The sequence below is a fragment of the Hermetia illucens genome, chromosome 4 (genome assembly GCF_905115235.1).
Source record: "Hermetia illucens chromosome 4, iHerIll2.2.curated.20191125, whole genome shotgun sequence".
In the NCBI taxonomy this organism is placed as follows: domain Eukaryota; kingdom Metazoa; phylum Arthropoda; class Insecta; order Diptera; family Stratiomyidae; genus Hermetia; species Hermetia illucens.
The window spans coordinates 15,446,419-15,463,770 of record NC_051852.1 but is presented as its reverse complement, the minus strand read 5'-3'; the positions used below and the strand labels follow the sequence as shown (position 1 = coordinate 15,463,770).

At 43.8% G+C, this 17,352-nt stretch overlaps 2 protein-coding genes across 3 annotated transcripts in view; one reads left to right on the top strand and one right to left on the bottom strand.

Annotated features, from left to right (window-relative positions):
* Positions 1–242: 242 nt before the first annotated feature.
* Positions 243–8,989, bottom strand: LOC119654359 (mediator of RNA polymerase II transcription subunit 18). 2 transcript variants are annotated; one of them, XM_038059703.1, is made up of 4 exons: positions 8,847–8,989; positions 8,528–8,775; positions 644–842; positions 243–547 (listed from the first exon to the last, which is right to left on the bottom strand). In XM_038059703.1, exons 2-4 carry the CDS (start codon positions 8,750–8,752, stop codon positions 315–317), a joined length of 657 nt encoding a protein of 218 aa, XP_037915631.1. In that variant the 5' UTR covers positions 8,753–8,775; positions 8,847–8,989; the 3' UTR covers positions 243–314. The 2 variants fall into 2 exon arrangements, with proteins under 2 accessions (XP_037915631.1, XP_037915632.1); XM_038059704.1 differs by having other exon boundaries at positions 8,858–8,983.
* Positions 8,990–9,089: 100 nt separating this feature from the next.
* LOC119654358 (probable low affinity copper uptake protein 2) overlaps positions 9,090–17,352 on the top strand; it is a 37,414-nt gene continuing 29,151 nt past the window's right edge. Inside the window, exon 1 of the mRNA XM_038059702.1 lies at positions 9,090–9,443. The gene's annotated coding sequence lies outside the window, so the exon portion shown is untranslated. The remainder of the gene's footprint in view (positions 9,444–17,352) is intronic.

The window sequence follows — 17,352 nt, the reverse complement described above, 5'->3', positions numbered from 1 at the left end:
TTTTCCGTTTTTAGGCGCGGGAGACTCGCCTTCATCCTTCTCCGTCTGCAGCTTTTCGTTAAGAAAGAGCTGACAGCGGTCACCACGTGGAAGTGGAGATATGGTTTGGTAGTAGAGCTGTTGGTGTTGGTTCAGCAGGCATTTCCCAGGTTTTATACTCCATCGTGTGTACCAATCCATGTTTCCCCCTATCTATACTACCCTTTGATCACCTCTTACTAAAGAGAAAACAAGGTTTTTTTTTATAAAACGTCTCCCTGTTCTAGACCTTTATTGATCTAAACCCTTTCATTATATTAAAATCTTGACTATATCTAACCCAATCTCTTATAATCTATTTTATCTAATTGCACCAGTGGTCTGAGCTGTTCCGCAAAAGCACGCATCTCCTCACCAATTGCATCCTGACCGGTCGGCGCAAGAACGGATAACTCAACCAAATAACTTTGCGATATTGGTTCTGGTCCCATTTCACCCGGTTTATTCGACCCAGTCTTGAATATTTTCGAAACTGTAATTTTCATCCGTCCCTTTCGAAACATGTAACCTGGAGTACAAATAACAGAGGATTATTACATATTAATATCACAATCTTATCGAAAATATGATCCAATAGAAGATAGTTGAAAGTTAAAGGTCTTACCGCGATTAGTATATTCGAAGTCAACCCGACAGCCCAGTTCTGTAAGGAAATCCATCACTGTAGAGGTGCATGCAACATCAATGCTGGAACGCACTAGAGTTGGTCTTGATCGGTCACCTAATTCGGCTTGACCGATATATCGCAGTTGATGTGGTGCATCACAATCTAAAGATCGACGTACACGGAGCTGTAGGGCCATCTAAAATTGGAAAGGATTTGAGATTATTGAAATTATTATATGATATAATTGCATTCGTGCCTGATATACAGTTCTCCCGCACACCACATAAGCAAATGTTTTTTTTATTCAGAAGGGATTGTTATCAAAATATGAATTCCCGCTAAAAATTTAACACCTACATGGGAGGGCAGATACATGAACTTTGTATATACCACTAGTGCTCGAAAAGCACTAAAGCGACTTTTTGAATTATAAACACTAAGGACGAATCTTACAAAATAGGACCGCCGAAACCCGTACTAACACTGGGACAGACCACTGATGTTGGTGGATGGATAGAAGCCTGTTTTAGATGACCCTTTCCATTCATCCATCCGTCCATTTCTCCATTATGTTCCGGGCGATATGGTGATTGGACTGCTGTGACCGAGGTTCGAGTATCAGTACCAATCTCTGCCTTTTCTACTGGGCAATGTATATACCCTTTTTCAGGTATGCCTCGAACGTACTAACAGTAGATTGAACCTAGTCTTTACTGCCTGGTTTGTTGCGGATACATTTCAAACCTGCAGCTCTTCTGCGATGATTATGAATGTTGCGAATTCTTGGATTCCACGACTTTTTGCTTCCTATAGGCTTTATTATTAGAGAATAAGGTGGGAGTTATTACCTGCGGTGGCCATACATCTGCGGTATATGTCTGCCTTCTAACACAGCTGAAACAATTCCTTTTGTTGCTCCGCGTGGTATTTCTCAGATTGCTTTGCAAGTGCTTATATATCTCTCACTTAACACTTCTTCTTTTTCTTCAGCCTTTGTCCTATTCACAAGCGGGGTCGGCTCGTCGTGATCGGCTTCGCCATTTGGCTCTTTCGAATGCCTGATCTGAGTGCAATCTCGATGCTTTCAAATCCCCATCTAGCGTATCAAGCCACGGTTGTTTAGGTCTGCCTTTTAGTCGTTTACCATCGACTTCGATGTTCAGACCAATCTTGGCAAGTGAATTCTCGTTTGCACGAATTGCGTGACCATACCATCGAAGGCGCCTCTCCCGCAACTTTTCCACGATCGGTGCAACCCCATAACGATCGCGGATATCCTCATTTCGGATGTGATCTAAACGTGTGACGCCACTAGTCCAACGTAACATCTTCGTCTCCATTACCGCAAGACGCCGTTCATTGTCTTTTATAGTCGGCCAACACTCAGAACCATAGAGAGCGACTGGACGGACGAAATTGCGGGAAATTTTAGATTTGAGACGTTCGTTGATACGTCGATCACAAAGAGCACCAGTTGTGGAGCGCCACTTCATCCAGGTTGCGTTAATGCGTGAAGCAATTTCATAACGCAGTTCTCCATTGGCTGATAGCGTTGACCCGAGCTCAGTTCTGGGCAGATCACTGCCGCTGGCAGTGATTGTGCCTGTTTCATGGGGGTCGGTCGTCAAAAATTCAGTTTTGTTTAGATTCAATCTGAGACCGTGTTGCATGAGGCGATCATTCCATTTTTGAACAAGTTGCTCGAGATCATTTTTGCTATCAGATGCTAGGAAAACATCATCTGCATAAAGCAGTCTATAGGGCGCTGGAAGTTGGATATCCTGTGTGACGGTGTCATTTAACACTATCGTCCTTTTCTCTGAATCGCCTGCTGAGGAGCGTTTGCCTTGTTGGCATAGTGTTTCCGTAGCCCACCAGATAATAACTTAACAGCTATTGAATAAACGGCTCACTTCAGGACAGTAGCATCTAGTTTTATGCACATCCGTCACGAGTGCTTCAAAACACGTGTCTTCCTGAAAATCTTAGCGGTCTAACCGGAGATCCGCCACTGATGCATCTTAGCGGTCCAACCAGGCATCCTGTAAGCACCTCCTGACCCCCTGTGGATAGTTCACTTACGCGACCTAGCTGTCTTTCAACTGTGGGAAAATTATCAAATCTCGCCACAGAATATTTATGAGCACTGGGCCGACGAAGTTGTTGATCACGTAACGTAAGGGATTCGGCTGACTCCCGGGACATTGAAGCAGAAAATCTCGAGATATCATTATTGTGCTTGTTAGGGAAGCAGAAGCTACAGCAAATAACTACGATTTCGCTACCATATACCGCATCACGAAAGAACTTGCAGGTGCTTGCAGATCTCTTGATGGTCCTGTGACAAAAGTCAACTATCCTCATCCATGACGACAATCAGCTTAAAAGCTGAAGAGAGCATTTTACCACAGTTGTCAACCGTATTGCATCTGATGAAGTTCCACCTTTCGTCGGTGAAACTGCTAATCAGCATAACATATGGATACAGACTGCCCCCCTGGATTGACGGTCTCCCCGTGCAAGTGTTCATCGCAACTTCGGCTATCCCTGCAGTCTCTGCTTCTTGCACTCATCCATAAATCCTGGCAATGTGAAATGTTTGTCAGTGAGTAGAAAAAGGGAATGATCGTGAAAACTCCGAAGAAGGGAACCCGTCTTGAGTACGCCAATTCAAGGGGTATCTGCGTGCTTCCTACCGTCGCAAAGGTAATACAAGCTGTATATTTTAGGTAATGGAAATATTTTTGCATCACGCGCATTACGCAACTTAGTTTTGTGCTCGGTTCGGAAAATGTGCTGCATTAATATTGGAAATAATTCGCCAAGCGTACGATAATGAAAGCTTATCACAAACTTAAGTTTTTAGATGGCACAAAATGTTTGAAGAAAGCCAGGAGAGATTTGAAGAAGAACTCGGTGCAGATTATCCAGCAACTTCGAGAACCGAAGACAACGAGAAACATGTGTGAGATTTGTCGAATACGGACAAGCGTTAAGCATTCATGTGATCGCGAGTACCCTAGAAATCCATAAAATTGTTGTGCACAAAATCATTGGTGAGTATCTTGCGATGAAGAAGATTTACGAAAAACTCGTCCCGAAAGTGAACAGAAACAAGCCCGTGAGATCATTTTAAAAGATTCTTCAGGATAAACTAAATAAGACCCTGAGTTTTTGGACAATGTCGTTATCCTGAAACAAAACAACAAAGTAGCGAATGGCACACTCTGCAATCGACGCGACAAGAGATGCTTATGCTTGATAACGCGGCAGTGCATGAGGAACCCCTAATCTGTCTGATTTAGGAGTTGGAACAGTTCTGTACTTTCTGTCTAAACAGTACAGTCTGGGAAACTAAATCCTAAACGGACTTTAAAAACAGAATAGCCTTACGGATTGTAACTTTCAATGCTAGCGCTGCAGTTCGCAGTGGATCTAGTGTTAATCAGCGAACAGTATCGGAACAAAGACCCAGACTTATTACGAACCGCTGTCGCTGAGTTCGGGACGGCGCCCGACTTCAGGTCCAAGGCCGCGACAATGCCTTTGTTTGGGTTTGGTATTTAGGGATAACGCTTTTCAGCGGCTATATAATAACGAATTAGATGAGTACTGGCTCTCAAGAAGGAAACTGATCCTAGTAATGGCGGCGAAAGCGAAGCTCGTGGTTTTAAACACAATAATAAAAACTTGCTTTTTCTATTCGCTAGTGTTATTTATTGGTCTTGCAAATACCGATATTTCGGGAACCAGTTGTGGAACGAGTATTTGCAAGACCAATGAATAACATTAGCGAATAGAAAAGGCAAGTTTTTATTATTTCAAATAACACCTTCCGTTGCCAGCCTACAGAAATAATGTCATTAGTTTTGCCGTTTAGAACAACGTTCATAACCGGGATTTGGTATGCGCCACAATGGCAAGGTGCGGATCAGGATGAAATTCCACAGCGATAAACAATTTGGAGACTCGGTTACAAACTGATCACCAGAAAGTTCCAGAATCTGGCGAAACCCTGTTCACTTAATGCCAAAAAGATGGGCTAGTTTCGATTGGTGACAACAGCGTGGGAGACGCACACTTGGGACTTGGGAGAAGCAGTCCTCTCCTTGAAAAATAAGAAGGGGCCAAGACCCGGGCCTATCCGGGCAAATGCGAACAAGCTAGTGCTCCCCCATTGAGGGACCTAGTTCTCGACGCATTTACCGGTTACTCGCAGAAGGCAAGTGTTAACGCTTGCGTAGATCAACTGAGTAGGCACAAAGAGGAGTTGAAATATTGATGTGATGAGTAAGCGGAAGGATGACTGCTCATGTTCTCAGCCTTGCACTGAAATATACCGAAGTAGTCATCTTGACCCGGCGCAGCTCTGAATGCACTACTCAATTTGCAGCCACTGGATATATTCATTCAAAGCACTGCAATGAGAGCAGCTCATAGGCTAATTCGATTAGATCTATGGGAAAACAACGGATGTGGGGGGCACAGAGCATTGGAAGAGTTACTGGGAGGACTGAATCCAGTTCTTACAATGCCTTCCGATTCTCGTGTCCCCATACATCTGTTTGGTAGAAGATATGTAGTTACCCTGAAGCGTAGAGAGGACTGGGAAGACCCAGAGGAATGCGTGGCGGGATATACGGAAGTCTTCTACACCGATGGCTCAAAAACAGAAGAGGGTTCTGGAGCCGGAGTCTACCTCTCGAATAAAAACGAGAAGTGGGCTTTTCCTTTGGGACAATATGCAACGGTTTTTCAAGCCGAAGTTTATCCGATCCTAAGGGTGGCAAACTGGGTGATTGACGAGCGGTGGAAGGGCAGGCGCATCGCAATCTGCAGTGACAGTCAAGCTGCGCTGAGGGCATTGAGCAGTCCTTTGATCACCTCGAAAATCGTTCAGGAATGCAGAAACCGTTTGAGCTCTATGTCTAGATTCAATACGGTGGAACTACTCTGGGTACCTGGTCACTGTGGCATAGAGGGAAATGAAATCTCAGACGAAGCGCGAAAGAGGGGTCAATCTCCCCTATGCAGGGACCGGAGCCAGCAATTGGGGTATCAGTGGCATTGGCTAAATCTGTTTTCAAAAACTGGGAACAAGTTTCCCATAATGACAGGTGGCAGAGCCTAAATGCTGCTCGACACAACAAACTGTCGAAAAGCAGGAGGACCTGCATGTGTATTGTGGGCATTCTGAAAGGCCATAATTCACTAGCTGGGCATATGTTCAGAATAGGAATTACCGAAGATGATACGTGTTCCTCCTGTAATGAGGAAGCGGAATCCATGGAGCATTTCCTATATGAATGCCCCGCCTATGGACGCATCAGGCATCAGATCTTTGGTGCCGATGTTCTCCAATTGCGACGGGTAGCATCACATCCACTAACGGAAATCCTGCGATACGTTAACGAATCCGGAATATTCCGTTAGACGGGGGTTGCGAGTACAATGGGCCAACACGGCCTGAGTGCTCAGAAGCTGTAGCTTCTCCCCCACCATACACACGCACACACACAGTCATCTTGACTAAAAATAAAATCTCGACCCTGCGTTCTGTATGGTTCGGCGAGATTATGAAATAGTCAAAACCAACAGTTGAGTACCTTGAGAGCTCTTGGGTAATTCAAAGCAGCAGCGGAAAAAAACCACAGCTACAGTTTCCGCATTAAAGGGAGGATCAACACTTGCAGTTTCAATAGATTTTTTAATCTGCATGTATTTACGAATATGCCACTAAAAAGATTTTGCCGAAAACATATTCCTTCCCAGGTTTCTGGGGCCTCGAAAGTAACCATCTCCGGCCTTTTCATGCATGCATGCGGTCGCGCCGTTCTTTTCCAGGTATAGATTCTTGAGGCCGTTCATTTCTTTTTTAGTCGGTCAACACTCAGAAATATAGAGGGCGACAGGACGAACGACATTGCGGGAAATTTTACATTTGAAACGTGCGCTGATACGTCGATCACAAAGAACACCAGTTGTGGAACGCCACTTAATCCAGGACACGGGATATCCAACGTCCAGCGCACTACACACTGCTTTATGCAGATGATGTTTTCCTAGCATCTGATAGCAAAAATGATCTCGAGCAACTTGTTCAAAAATGGAATGATCGCCTCATGCAACACGGTCTCAGATTGAATTCAAACAAACCTGAATTTTTGACGACCGATCCCCATGAAACAGGCACAATCACTGTCAGCGGCAGTGATCTGCCCAGAACTGAGCGATTTAAATACCTCGGGTCAACGCTATCAGCCAATGGAGAACTGCGTTATGAAATTGCTTTTCGCATTAACGCAACCTGGATGAAGTGGCGTTCCACAACTGGTATCCTTTGTGATCGACGTATCAACGAACGTCTCAAATCTAAAATTTACCGCAATTTCGTCCGTCCAGTCGCTCTCTATGGTTCTGAGTGTTGGCCGACCATAAAAGACAATGAACGGCGTCTTGCGGTAATGGAGACGAAGATGCTACGTTGGACTAGTGGCGTCACACGTTTAGATCACATCCGAAATGAGGATATCCGCGATCGTTATAGGGTTGCACCGATCGTGGAAAAGTTGTGAGAGAGGCGTCTTCGACGGCACGGTCACTTGCCAAGATTGGTCTGAACATCGTCGTCGATGGTAAACGACCAAAAGGCAGACCTAAGCAACGGTGGCTTGATACGCTGGATGGGGATTTGAAAGCCTCGAGATTGCACCCAGATCAGGCATTCGATAGAGCCAAATGGCGAAGCCGATCACGACAAGCCGACCCCGCTTGTGAACGGGACAAAGGCTGAAGGAAAAGAAGAAGATGAAGCAATTTCATTACGCAATTCTCCATTGGCTGATAGCATTGACCTAAGGTATTTCAATCGCTCAGTTGTGGGCAGGCCACTTTTATCAGTCAATGGAGAACTGCGTTATGCTCCTCATATAGGGAAAAACCTTTTATACCTTAAGCGTAAAGTTCCAGTTTCTTGACTTGTTTATCTTTAAACGTGATTTCCCAAAAGAAGGATGCGCCTTTCAATAAAATCGGCTCATGACAAACTTCGGGGTCCTACTTTTAGCAGGAGACGTCTTTTCATGAATACAACGCAGCCCGTTTTGTTCTATGGCGCGCACTAAGGGCTGATGCTCTTTGCAAGAAGGTGAACCGCGATTAATTTGTGTAAGCGCAAAGAAGGAGAGCTTTGGGGATGGTGTCTGTCTGCTGCGCTGTCTCAGAATCGATAGTAATGGCTATCGCGGGAGTGACTCCGCTTACCCCCTTGTTAAGGAACTTTAAATGATTTACAAGTGCAAAGGAAGAAACTCAAGGGAGGCGACTGTTCGCGGAAAACGACAGCATACCCACAGGAGGAGCATACTTAGTCTGATTATTTCTTTACCCAGCTTCTATGTAGGCATGTAGGTTCCGTGCACAGGATTAGGAAGATACAATTCCCTGTCTGTGCGTTCTGCAATGTTGAACAGCGTCGTTCACATTTTTTTCTTGCGGAATTTAGGATGGGATTCATCGACAACTTTAGCAGATTCAAGGGAGCTCTCTACGGCCAACAGTTGTTATAAAGGTGCTGAGAAACGCTGATAGATTGAGCCGCTTTGCGCTTTCTCAGATTCAGGTTCTTGTTGCGAAAAAGATAGAGATCGACCGAATGGTAGGTGATCCTTTGAACTAACAATTGACTTCGTCCTCGGCTCTCGATTTGGTGAAAGGAGTTCCCTGACTTGCAGGCTCCCTGAGGCGAGCCTAGTCCGAAGTAATGTGTCAAAAGGAGGCTTAGCGTTACGGAAACCGAACACTCATAATTACAAGAAGGAGATACAACCATTTTATCAGTTATTTCGACGTTTTCCGTATAAAGTATCCAAGAAGACTAACCTGATTCGGCGTCCTCAGGCTCATGCAAACTTCATGATCGTGAAAGGGTTCCGGTCCAGTGTCAACATTGTCGCATAATCCCTTCAGTCTATGCAGAAGATGTTCCACCGATGAATCCAAGATTGATCCTTGCAGCAAATATTCTTGATTCGGAATTATATGGCTTTGGACCGCCTGACTCAAGGCGTCCTTCGCTGTACTGATGGGTCCACTAAGCGTAGACATTTCAAAATCGATGATTCTTCAATCTAAAAAAATGAATTCATAATAAACACAACTGTTTTCAACGAAATGCAGTGCAAGACACTGAAATACAAACCAAATTATTACCAAATTTCTCGAATTTATCGGCGCCGGGACTCACACACCACAAACAGCAGCGAAATGTCAAATGAATCTTGACGACATTTGTCACTTGGCAGGTAGCGTTCGGAAACCAACCATCACTACACCACACTCTCTGAAATCAATACAATCTCTCTCTTTCTTCAAAACATTTCATTCTCTTCATTCTCTTACACATGAAATTTGCTATCAGTTCTTCTCAGCTGATGCGAAAAGCACAACGAAAATGTCAGTCGATTCGGGAAGTACAGAGCGTTTGGGTGTGTTGTTATCATCCACCTTCAAGTTTTCTGACTAATTGAAATTTGCATAATATCTGAAATTCAATTGTGGTTTTAATGACTGTGACGAGTTTCCCCCTCACTAACGGTTATCTAGAAAACGAAAAAAGAAATCATTGAAGTGTAGTGCGAAGTGTTCATCATGTTTTTGTCGTATTGGATGTGTTTCGCATGAAGTGGAAAAGTGAAAAATCCTAAATAAATGCAATAATCGTTTCTTGGCTGGCGTTCAGATTTATATTTACGGTCGACAGGTTGCTGTTGTGGATGACTGGCTGCGAATTGGATGGGTAAATATGCTTTAATTTGGATATATTCCGACCTTCCCAGATGTCCCTTTGCATTCGAACTGCAATTATGAAATGTGTCACGTTCGATGCCGATATTGCGCCAAATAGCATTGCAACCATCACCGGGTAATTCACGTTAAATAGCTGCGAATTAAGTGAACGAAAGTAAAAGCCCGTCGTTGACTCGGTCTAATGTGGGACTTCCTCATTTCAACAAGTGGACTAGGGCAGTCGCCATCAAGTAGTGCAATGGTGCCTGCGGACGTGCAAATCAACGTCAACAGCCAGTAAATTGGTGCCAAAGCGAACTTGAAGGAGCGTTTGCCCAACATCAAGCTCACCAAGTCACCACTCCGCACCGCTGTGTTTACCTCAGAGACCGGTTTTGCGCCACTAATTATATAATCGTCTTGGATTAGTAGCTCCCCGTCCGTGGGTTATCTTTTTGCCCGGAGTCAATCTCAGCGTCTTGAAATATGCGATTGAGGTGCTAACCACAAGGTATTCCTCGCCTGCAACGTGCGCAGGTGACCGCAAGTGGGTTATGCCATTCTCTCTTCGCGGAACTCATCCCACAGAATTCGTATTGTTTTGCTATTTTGCTTCCATTGGGTTGTTTGTAGTGTTGCCTATAATAGGCACACAAGTTGGTCACTTCGCAGCTAATTCGAGTGGATAATCAATTGGGAATCACCTGTACAGTTTGTGAGGGGAATCTCAGTGGCTTATCCACACCAATTAAGAAGCTGAGACTAGTAGACAGGCAATCCCCAGTAGGATTTTCAAATTTACATGAAGAGTTGTACGTGAGGAACAGTGGATGTGCTTGTTACGGATTAAATTACATTTGTATATTCGCTGTCACCATGGTTACTATTAAATTAACACCAATACCGGTTGTAGGACTTGATTGCGGGGATTTAATAAAAGAAGACTTTCCGACATAAATTTATTAGTGAATTTTAGACAATGGATTGAATAATTTCATTGCTATAAACTCTTAGAAGGAACGGATCCTTCAATTCTCCACATGACCTCCCTCAACCTTTACACATCTCCCGAACTCTAACACACTTCGTAGCTCCAAGGAAATCCACTTCTCAGCTTGTAGGAGTCATCAGATTTCATAGCATCTTCTTTTTCTTCAACCTTTGTCCCGTTCACAAGCAGGGTCGGCTCGTCGTGATCGGTTTCGCCATTTGGCTCTATCAAATGCCTGATCTGGATGCAATCTCGAAGCTTTTAAATTCCCATCCAGTGTATCAAGCCACTGCTGTTTCGACCTGCCTTTTGGTCGTTTACCATCGACTTCGATGTTCAGACCAATTTTGGCAAGTGGATTCTCGTTAGCGCAAATCGCGTGACCATACCATCGAAGACGCGTCTCTCGCAATTTTTCCACGATCGATGCAACCCCGTAACGATCACGGATATCCTCATTTCGGATGTGATCAAAACGTGTCATGCCACTAATCCAACGCAACATCTTCGTCTTCATTACCGCAAGATTGTCTCATTGTCTTTTATAGTCAGCCAACACTCAGAACCATAGAGAGCGACAGGGCGGACGACATTGCGGTAAATTTTAGATTTGAGACGTTCGTTGATACATCGATCAAAAGGAACACCAGTTGAGGAACGTCACTTCATTTAGGTTGTGTAAATGCATGAAGCGATTTCATAACGCAGTTCTCCATTGGCTGATAGCTTTGACCGGTATCGCTCAGTTCTGGGCAGGTCACTGCCGCTGACACGTATTTGTTTTGCTCGGACTAACTTGCTTACATCCTGACGCCGTCCATGCGTCAAGAACCCTTGCCCATTTCTCGACAGGACCGGGGCCCGTCCTGCCGCGTCGACTGAGGTGGACGCCCTAGCATTTTTCCGAGGCTTGTGACTCAATCCGATCATTTTGTTTGTAACGACATGGTATGAACTTTCTTGGTTGGGCTGTCGCGGGACCCATCACTAAGAGAGATCCGCTAGGAAGCATGGCGGAGTAACTCCAACTAAACTCTCAGCATTTTATTTTTGTTTTACTGAGGATAGTACAAAGTACGCTACCTCAAATCCTCCTCCTTTACCTGGACTTGGGACCAGCTCACTATGTTAATAGCATGGCGGAGTTCAGGATTCATAGCATCACTGCCGCTTATTTAACTTTGAGGTTCAGATATGCAACACCGAGAATATTGCAAGCATTTGTCAAGTTGATGCTGATTGTCAAAATTTTGAAGACAATTTTGGTATTTTGATCCCTTTAAGCAACATCAAACCCGATGACTTCAATATTCTATCCATCAGTGCCAACAGGGAGAGTGAGATGTAGTGAACGCAAGCATTGGATAATGATTAAACTATCAAAAGTAAGAAGAGGATAGATAAATTGTACAATCAAGTAAAAAACGAACTAAAATAAAATAAAAAAAACAAAAATAAATATGTGTGCTCGGATAACCTTCTTACGAGAGCCAGAGGCCATGAACAGCACCCAACTTCCGTAACAGCTCCTAAAGGAAACCAATTAATTGACCCAATAAGGGTACTTATGTACCCTAGAAAAATCATCTTTTCTTCTTCTTTTTCTTCAGCCTTTGTCCCGTTCACAAGCGGGGTCGGCTCGTCGTGATCGGCTTCGCCATTTGGCTCTATCGAATGCCTGATCTGGGTGCAATCTCGAGGCTTTCAAATCCCCATCCAGCGTATCAAGCCACCGTTGCTTAGGTCTGCCTTTTGGTCGTTTTCCATCGACTTCGATGTTCAGACCAATCTTGGCAAGTGAATTCTCGTTTGCACGAATTGCGTGACCATACCATCGAAGACGCCTCTCTCGCAACTTTTCCACGATCGGTGCAACCCCATAATGATCGCGGATATCCTCATTTCGGATGTGATCTAAACGTGTGACGCCACTAATCCAACGTAGCATCTTCGTCTCCATTACCGCAAGACGCCGTTCATTGTCTTTTATGGTTGGCCAACACTCAGAACCATAGAGAGCGACTGGACGGGCGACATTGCGGGAAATTTTAGATTTGAGACGTTCGTTGATACGTCGATCACAAAGGACACCAGTTGTGGAACGCCACTTCATCCAGGTTGCGTTAATGCGTGAAGCAATTTCATAATGCAGTTCTTCATTGGCTGATAGCGTTGATCCGAGGTATTTAAATCGCTCAGTTCTGGGCAGATCACTGCCGCTGACTGATTGTGCCTGTTTCATGGGGATCGGTCGTTAAAAACTCAGCTTTGTTTAAATTCAATCTGAGACCGTGTTGCATGAGGCGATCATTCCATTTTTGAACAAGTTGCTCGAAATCATTTTTGCTATCAGATGCTAGGAAAACATTATCTGCAAAAAGCAGTGTATAGGGCGCTGGATGTTGGATGTCCCGTGTGACGGTGTCCATAACAAGAACAAAGAGGAGTGGTGAGAGGGCGCTTCTTTGATGAACACCGGCAGAGACCCGAACTATTTTTATACACCCGCCACACTTCAAACTTTACTTTTCGAATCGTGGTAGAGCAATTGAACCCAGCGTACGAATTGCTTCGGCACTAAGTGTTGTCGTAGAGCATGCCAGATAAGTTCATGTGGCACACGGTCAAACGCTTTCTCCAGACCTAAATATGCAATGTAAAGAGGACGATGCTTCTCACGGTGTTTCTCCATGAGTAAGCGCGCAGCGTGTATTGTGTCAGTAGTTCCGCAGTTTTTGATAAATCCGGCTTGATTCACGGTTATTTCAACGATTTCGCGAATACGGTTGTCAAAACTGCGTTCAAAAACTTCATGGTATGGGAAAGTAACCGGATCAGACGGTAATTTGAACATCCCCCTAGACTACCTTTCTTTTTTCATATTGGAACTGTGGTACTTTCTTTCCAGTCAGATGGTGTTCTATTTGCCTGAATAACCCGATTAAAGAATTCACTGAGCAACAGTGTTGGGTCCCAGCTCTTCGCTTTCCAGAGCTCAGATGCAATGTCGTTCGTTTTATTGCCTCCTCGATTTCAATTGCGCTGACAGGTGAAATCGCCCCAAAAGTCGACGATGATTGTGGAAATAGAGGATGAGCAAATTCTTTCGTTGAAATCTGCTTGATAAACCATGTGTTCATAAGTAAAAAGTTATGGGTGTCCGCAAAATCGATTATACGCTCGTCACCCTCATTGCGTGCCTCAAACCCCTTTTCCCCATGACACCTGTTACCGTCTGCCTTTTCACCCACATTACCATTAAGGCCGTCGGCAATGATAATATAATCGTCAGCAGGCACGTGACAAGTCTTTTCGTCGAGAAGTTGCGAGAAGGCATCTTTCTCGATGCGACGAAGAAGTGGATAGTGAGATCAGCTGATATAATGGTGAGCTTCATCAGCCGATCATCAAATCATTCAACTTCTTTAATGGCATCACGGAAACCCTCTGAGACGGCAATGCCAATACCATATTGAGTGTGTGGGCTACCAAAATAGAAAAGTTTATAGCCATTTTTACCGCGTTCGCGTTCTATTTCGCAGCTCTTGGCACCAGACCGTCGGGTTTCTTGCAAAGCGCAGATATCATTTCGGCTTTTCCGAAGGGCTCTTGCGAGTTCCTCCGTCTTTCCAGTTAGGACGCGTGCAGACACGTATTTGTTTTGCTCGAACTAACTTGCTTACATCCTGCGTCAAGAACCCTTGCCCATTTCTCAACAGGACCGGGGCCCGTCCTGCCGCTTCGACTGAGGTGGACGCCCTAGCATTTTTCCGATGATTGTGACTCAATCCGATCATCTTTTTTGTAACGACATTGTATGCATTTCCTTGGTCAGCCTGTCCCGGGACCTGTCACTAAGAGAGATCAGGTAGGTAACTCCAACTATACTTTATTTATCTCTTTCCCTGATCTCAGCATTTTATTTTTGTTTTACTGATGTTAGTACAAAGTACGCTGCCTCAAATCTTCCTCCTTTACCTGGACTTGGGACCAGCATACTATATTAATAGCATGGCGGAGTTCAGGATACATAGCATCACTGCCGCTTATTTAACTTTGAGGTTCAGAACTGCAACACCGAGAATATTGCAACAAAACAGCCTCAAGTTGATGCTGATTGTCAAAATTTTAGAGACAATTTTGGCATTTTGATCGCTTTAAGTTAAGCAACATCAAACTCGATGACTTCAATATTCTATCAGTGCAAACAGAAAAAGTGAAATGTAACGAGCACAAGGATTGGATAATGATTAAACTATCAAAAGTAAAAAGGGGATTCATAAATGGCATACTCAACGCCCGATTGACTTCGCAAAAGGCAGAAATTTAGTCATAAAGTCGACATGCTTTCCACACAAACGCATTCAGAAAAGGACCTGAGCGTCCCCAGATGGCATTACCTTCAACCAGATTGACAACGTCCTCATCACCAAGACTCCGACCACATCATGATAAAAAAGTCTACAGATGTCGAAAATTTGAAGCCCGAAAATGAAGAAAAAAAATATTTAATAACGAAAGAGTATAGGGCAAAACTAGAAGAATGATTAAGTCCTTTTCTCCAGAGTCTCACGAGAAACTCTATAGATGACGCCTGGTATGACCTGAAGCGCGCTATCAAAACAACGTCGGAAGAAGTAGTTGGATATAAATCCCGGTGCCAAAGAAATGATTGGTTTGATGATGAGTGTCAGAAAGTTTTTGACAAGAGAAATGAAACCCACATACAACATTTAGAACGAAACATAAGGACGAAGAGAGAAAATAACTTAAATCAACGAGGAAATCAAGAAAATTGACGAAAACATTGCGAGCAAGAATACAAGACATGCCTACAAAGTGGTGAAGAGCCTGAGGGGCGAATATCAATCCAAATCATTGCGAATGAAAGTGAGGCAAGTCTTATTTCGAAGAACCACACATAAGCAATTCAATCAGCAGACCTTCAAAGATTATGGTCGACATTATGGGAACAAAGAATCGCCAAAGCTGGCAAAATAGAGTCAGTGATTAAATGCCAGGAAAAGGACAATGCGTTTAGACTTAGATGACAACCTCGCTGAACTCTACAGATGTACCACACAGCAGCATAGGTCAGAGTCAATAATAGTGTGACAGATGCGTTTGAAACAAATGTCAGGTTAAAATGTGGGGATGGGCTGACATCTCCAGTTTCCAATTTGGCACTGCAGCAGGTTATACGAAAATTGGTTGCGAACACAAAAGCCACGCTGTTCTATAAGTACTACCAAATCGCCATATATGCGGACGATATAAACATCATGGTCCGATCTTCGAGATCAGCAAGGGGGATATTTATAAAACTCCAAAAAACATCAAACAAGACAAGTGACGAAAACCAGACAAAATATAACGATTGACAAATGCAACACAACAACTTGAATATTTAAATGTGCGGAAAGGTCAAAATGAAATTGGCGACATAAGACGCCAAATTCAGCTCGAAAAAAGAGCCTTTTACTCGATCCTGCCGACTTTAAAAATTATCATGTACACAGGAAAGCAAAGCTCTGATTTTAAAAAGCGATAATAAAATCTGTTCCTACTTCGAGTATAAAAAACGATAATAAGACCTGTGCCATGCTACGGATGTGAAACATAGACTCTAACACAAACTTCGAAAAGCTGGTCAAAACTTTCGAGAGGACGACGACGAGGAGAATAATAGGAGCTAAGTGAAAGGACGAGGAACGGTGAATCGGATACAACCATGAGTTGTACCAAATATTTGACGACCCTGAAGTTTCCAAAGTAACCAAACTTAGAAAGTTGCAATGAGCTGGCTACGTTTAACGTATGGATGACTCTCAGATACTTAAAAGGGTGTTAGAATGGAGAACAAAAGAACGAAGGTCGGTAGGGAAACATCAAACCGCTAGGCAGGTTCTATTGACGAAGACAGTGGATGACTGCTCGGATTTCGAAATTTGAAGGATTAACCAATGGATCGAGATGATTGGAGGAAGGACATAATGAAGCCCAAGACGCGAATTGGGCTGCAGTGCCTCGATGCCGACTTTTGTTGCTTTGAAAATCGTAGAAAAAGTATGTTCGCGCGGTGATTATACCATACATTGTTTTTTAATATTGAAAAATTGGTCCAAGCAAAGTTATGGCTTGACAAATATTATAAGCAATTATGGTTAAGAAAATGAACAGTTATCCGTTGTTTTGATGAATTTAAACACGATCCTATGCAAGCCTGACGAGAGAGAGTGGGGTTCCTTCCGGGCTAGGTGCTTTTTATGGGCTCCCAGTAAAAATTCCAATAGTAAAAAGAGATAATAAGGAGCTCGAATAATTTTCATTCTGGGCTCCGTTTTTCCGCATAATATTCACCCCGAGCCAGGATGTTCTCTCTATGGCCCTGGTCATATGAACACGATTGATGTTTTACGCTGGGGATGTTCAAGTGAGAATCATACCCAAAAAAACATCAAACAACTCCACAGTATGGTTTTGACCGATCACAAACGGTTACTACACGAGATAGCAATAGCATTCCAGTTAAAAGCAGTTGCTGCGATGACGATCGACTATCAGTTGAGTGAATAGAAGCTGGTAAAAGCCCCGAAATTCGAGAAAGGTATTATCATAATCATCAACGGCACAAGAACCAGTATCCGATCTAGGCCTGATTTAATAAGGAACTCCAAACATCCGGATTTTGCGCCGAGGTCCATCAATTCGATATCCCTAAAAGCTGTCTAGCGTCCTGGCCTACGCCATTGCTTGCTCTATCTCAGGCAGGCTCTGACTCACCTTCTTTTTCTACCATAGACATTGCCCTTATAGTTTTTCCGCGCTGGATCAGCCTCATTCATATGGATTACGTGACCCGTACACCCCAACCTATTGAGCCGGATTTTATCCCCAACTAGACGGTGATAGTATCGCTCATTGGTTT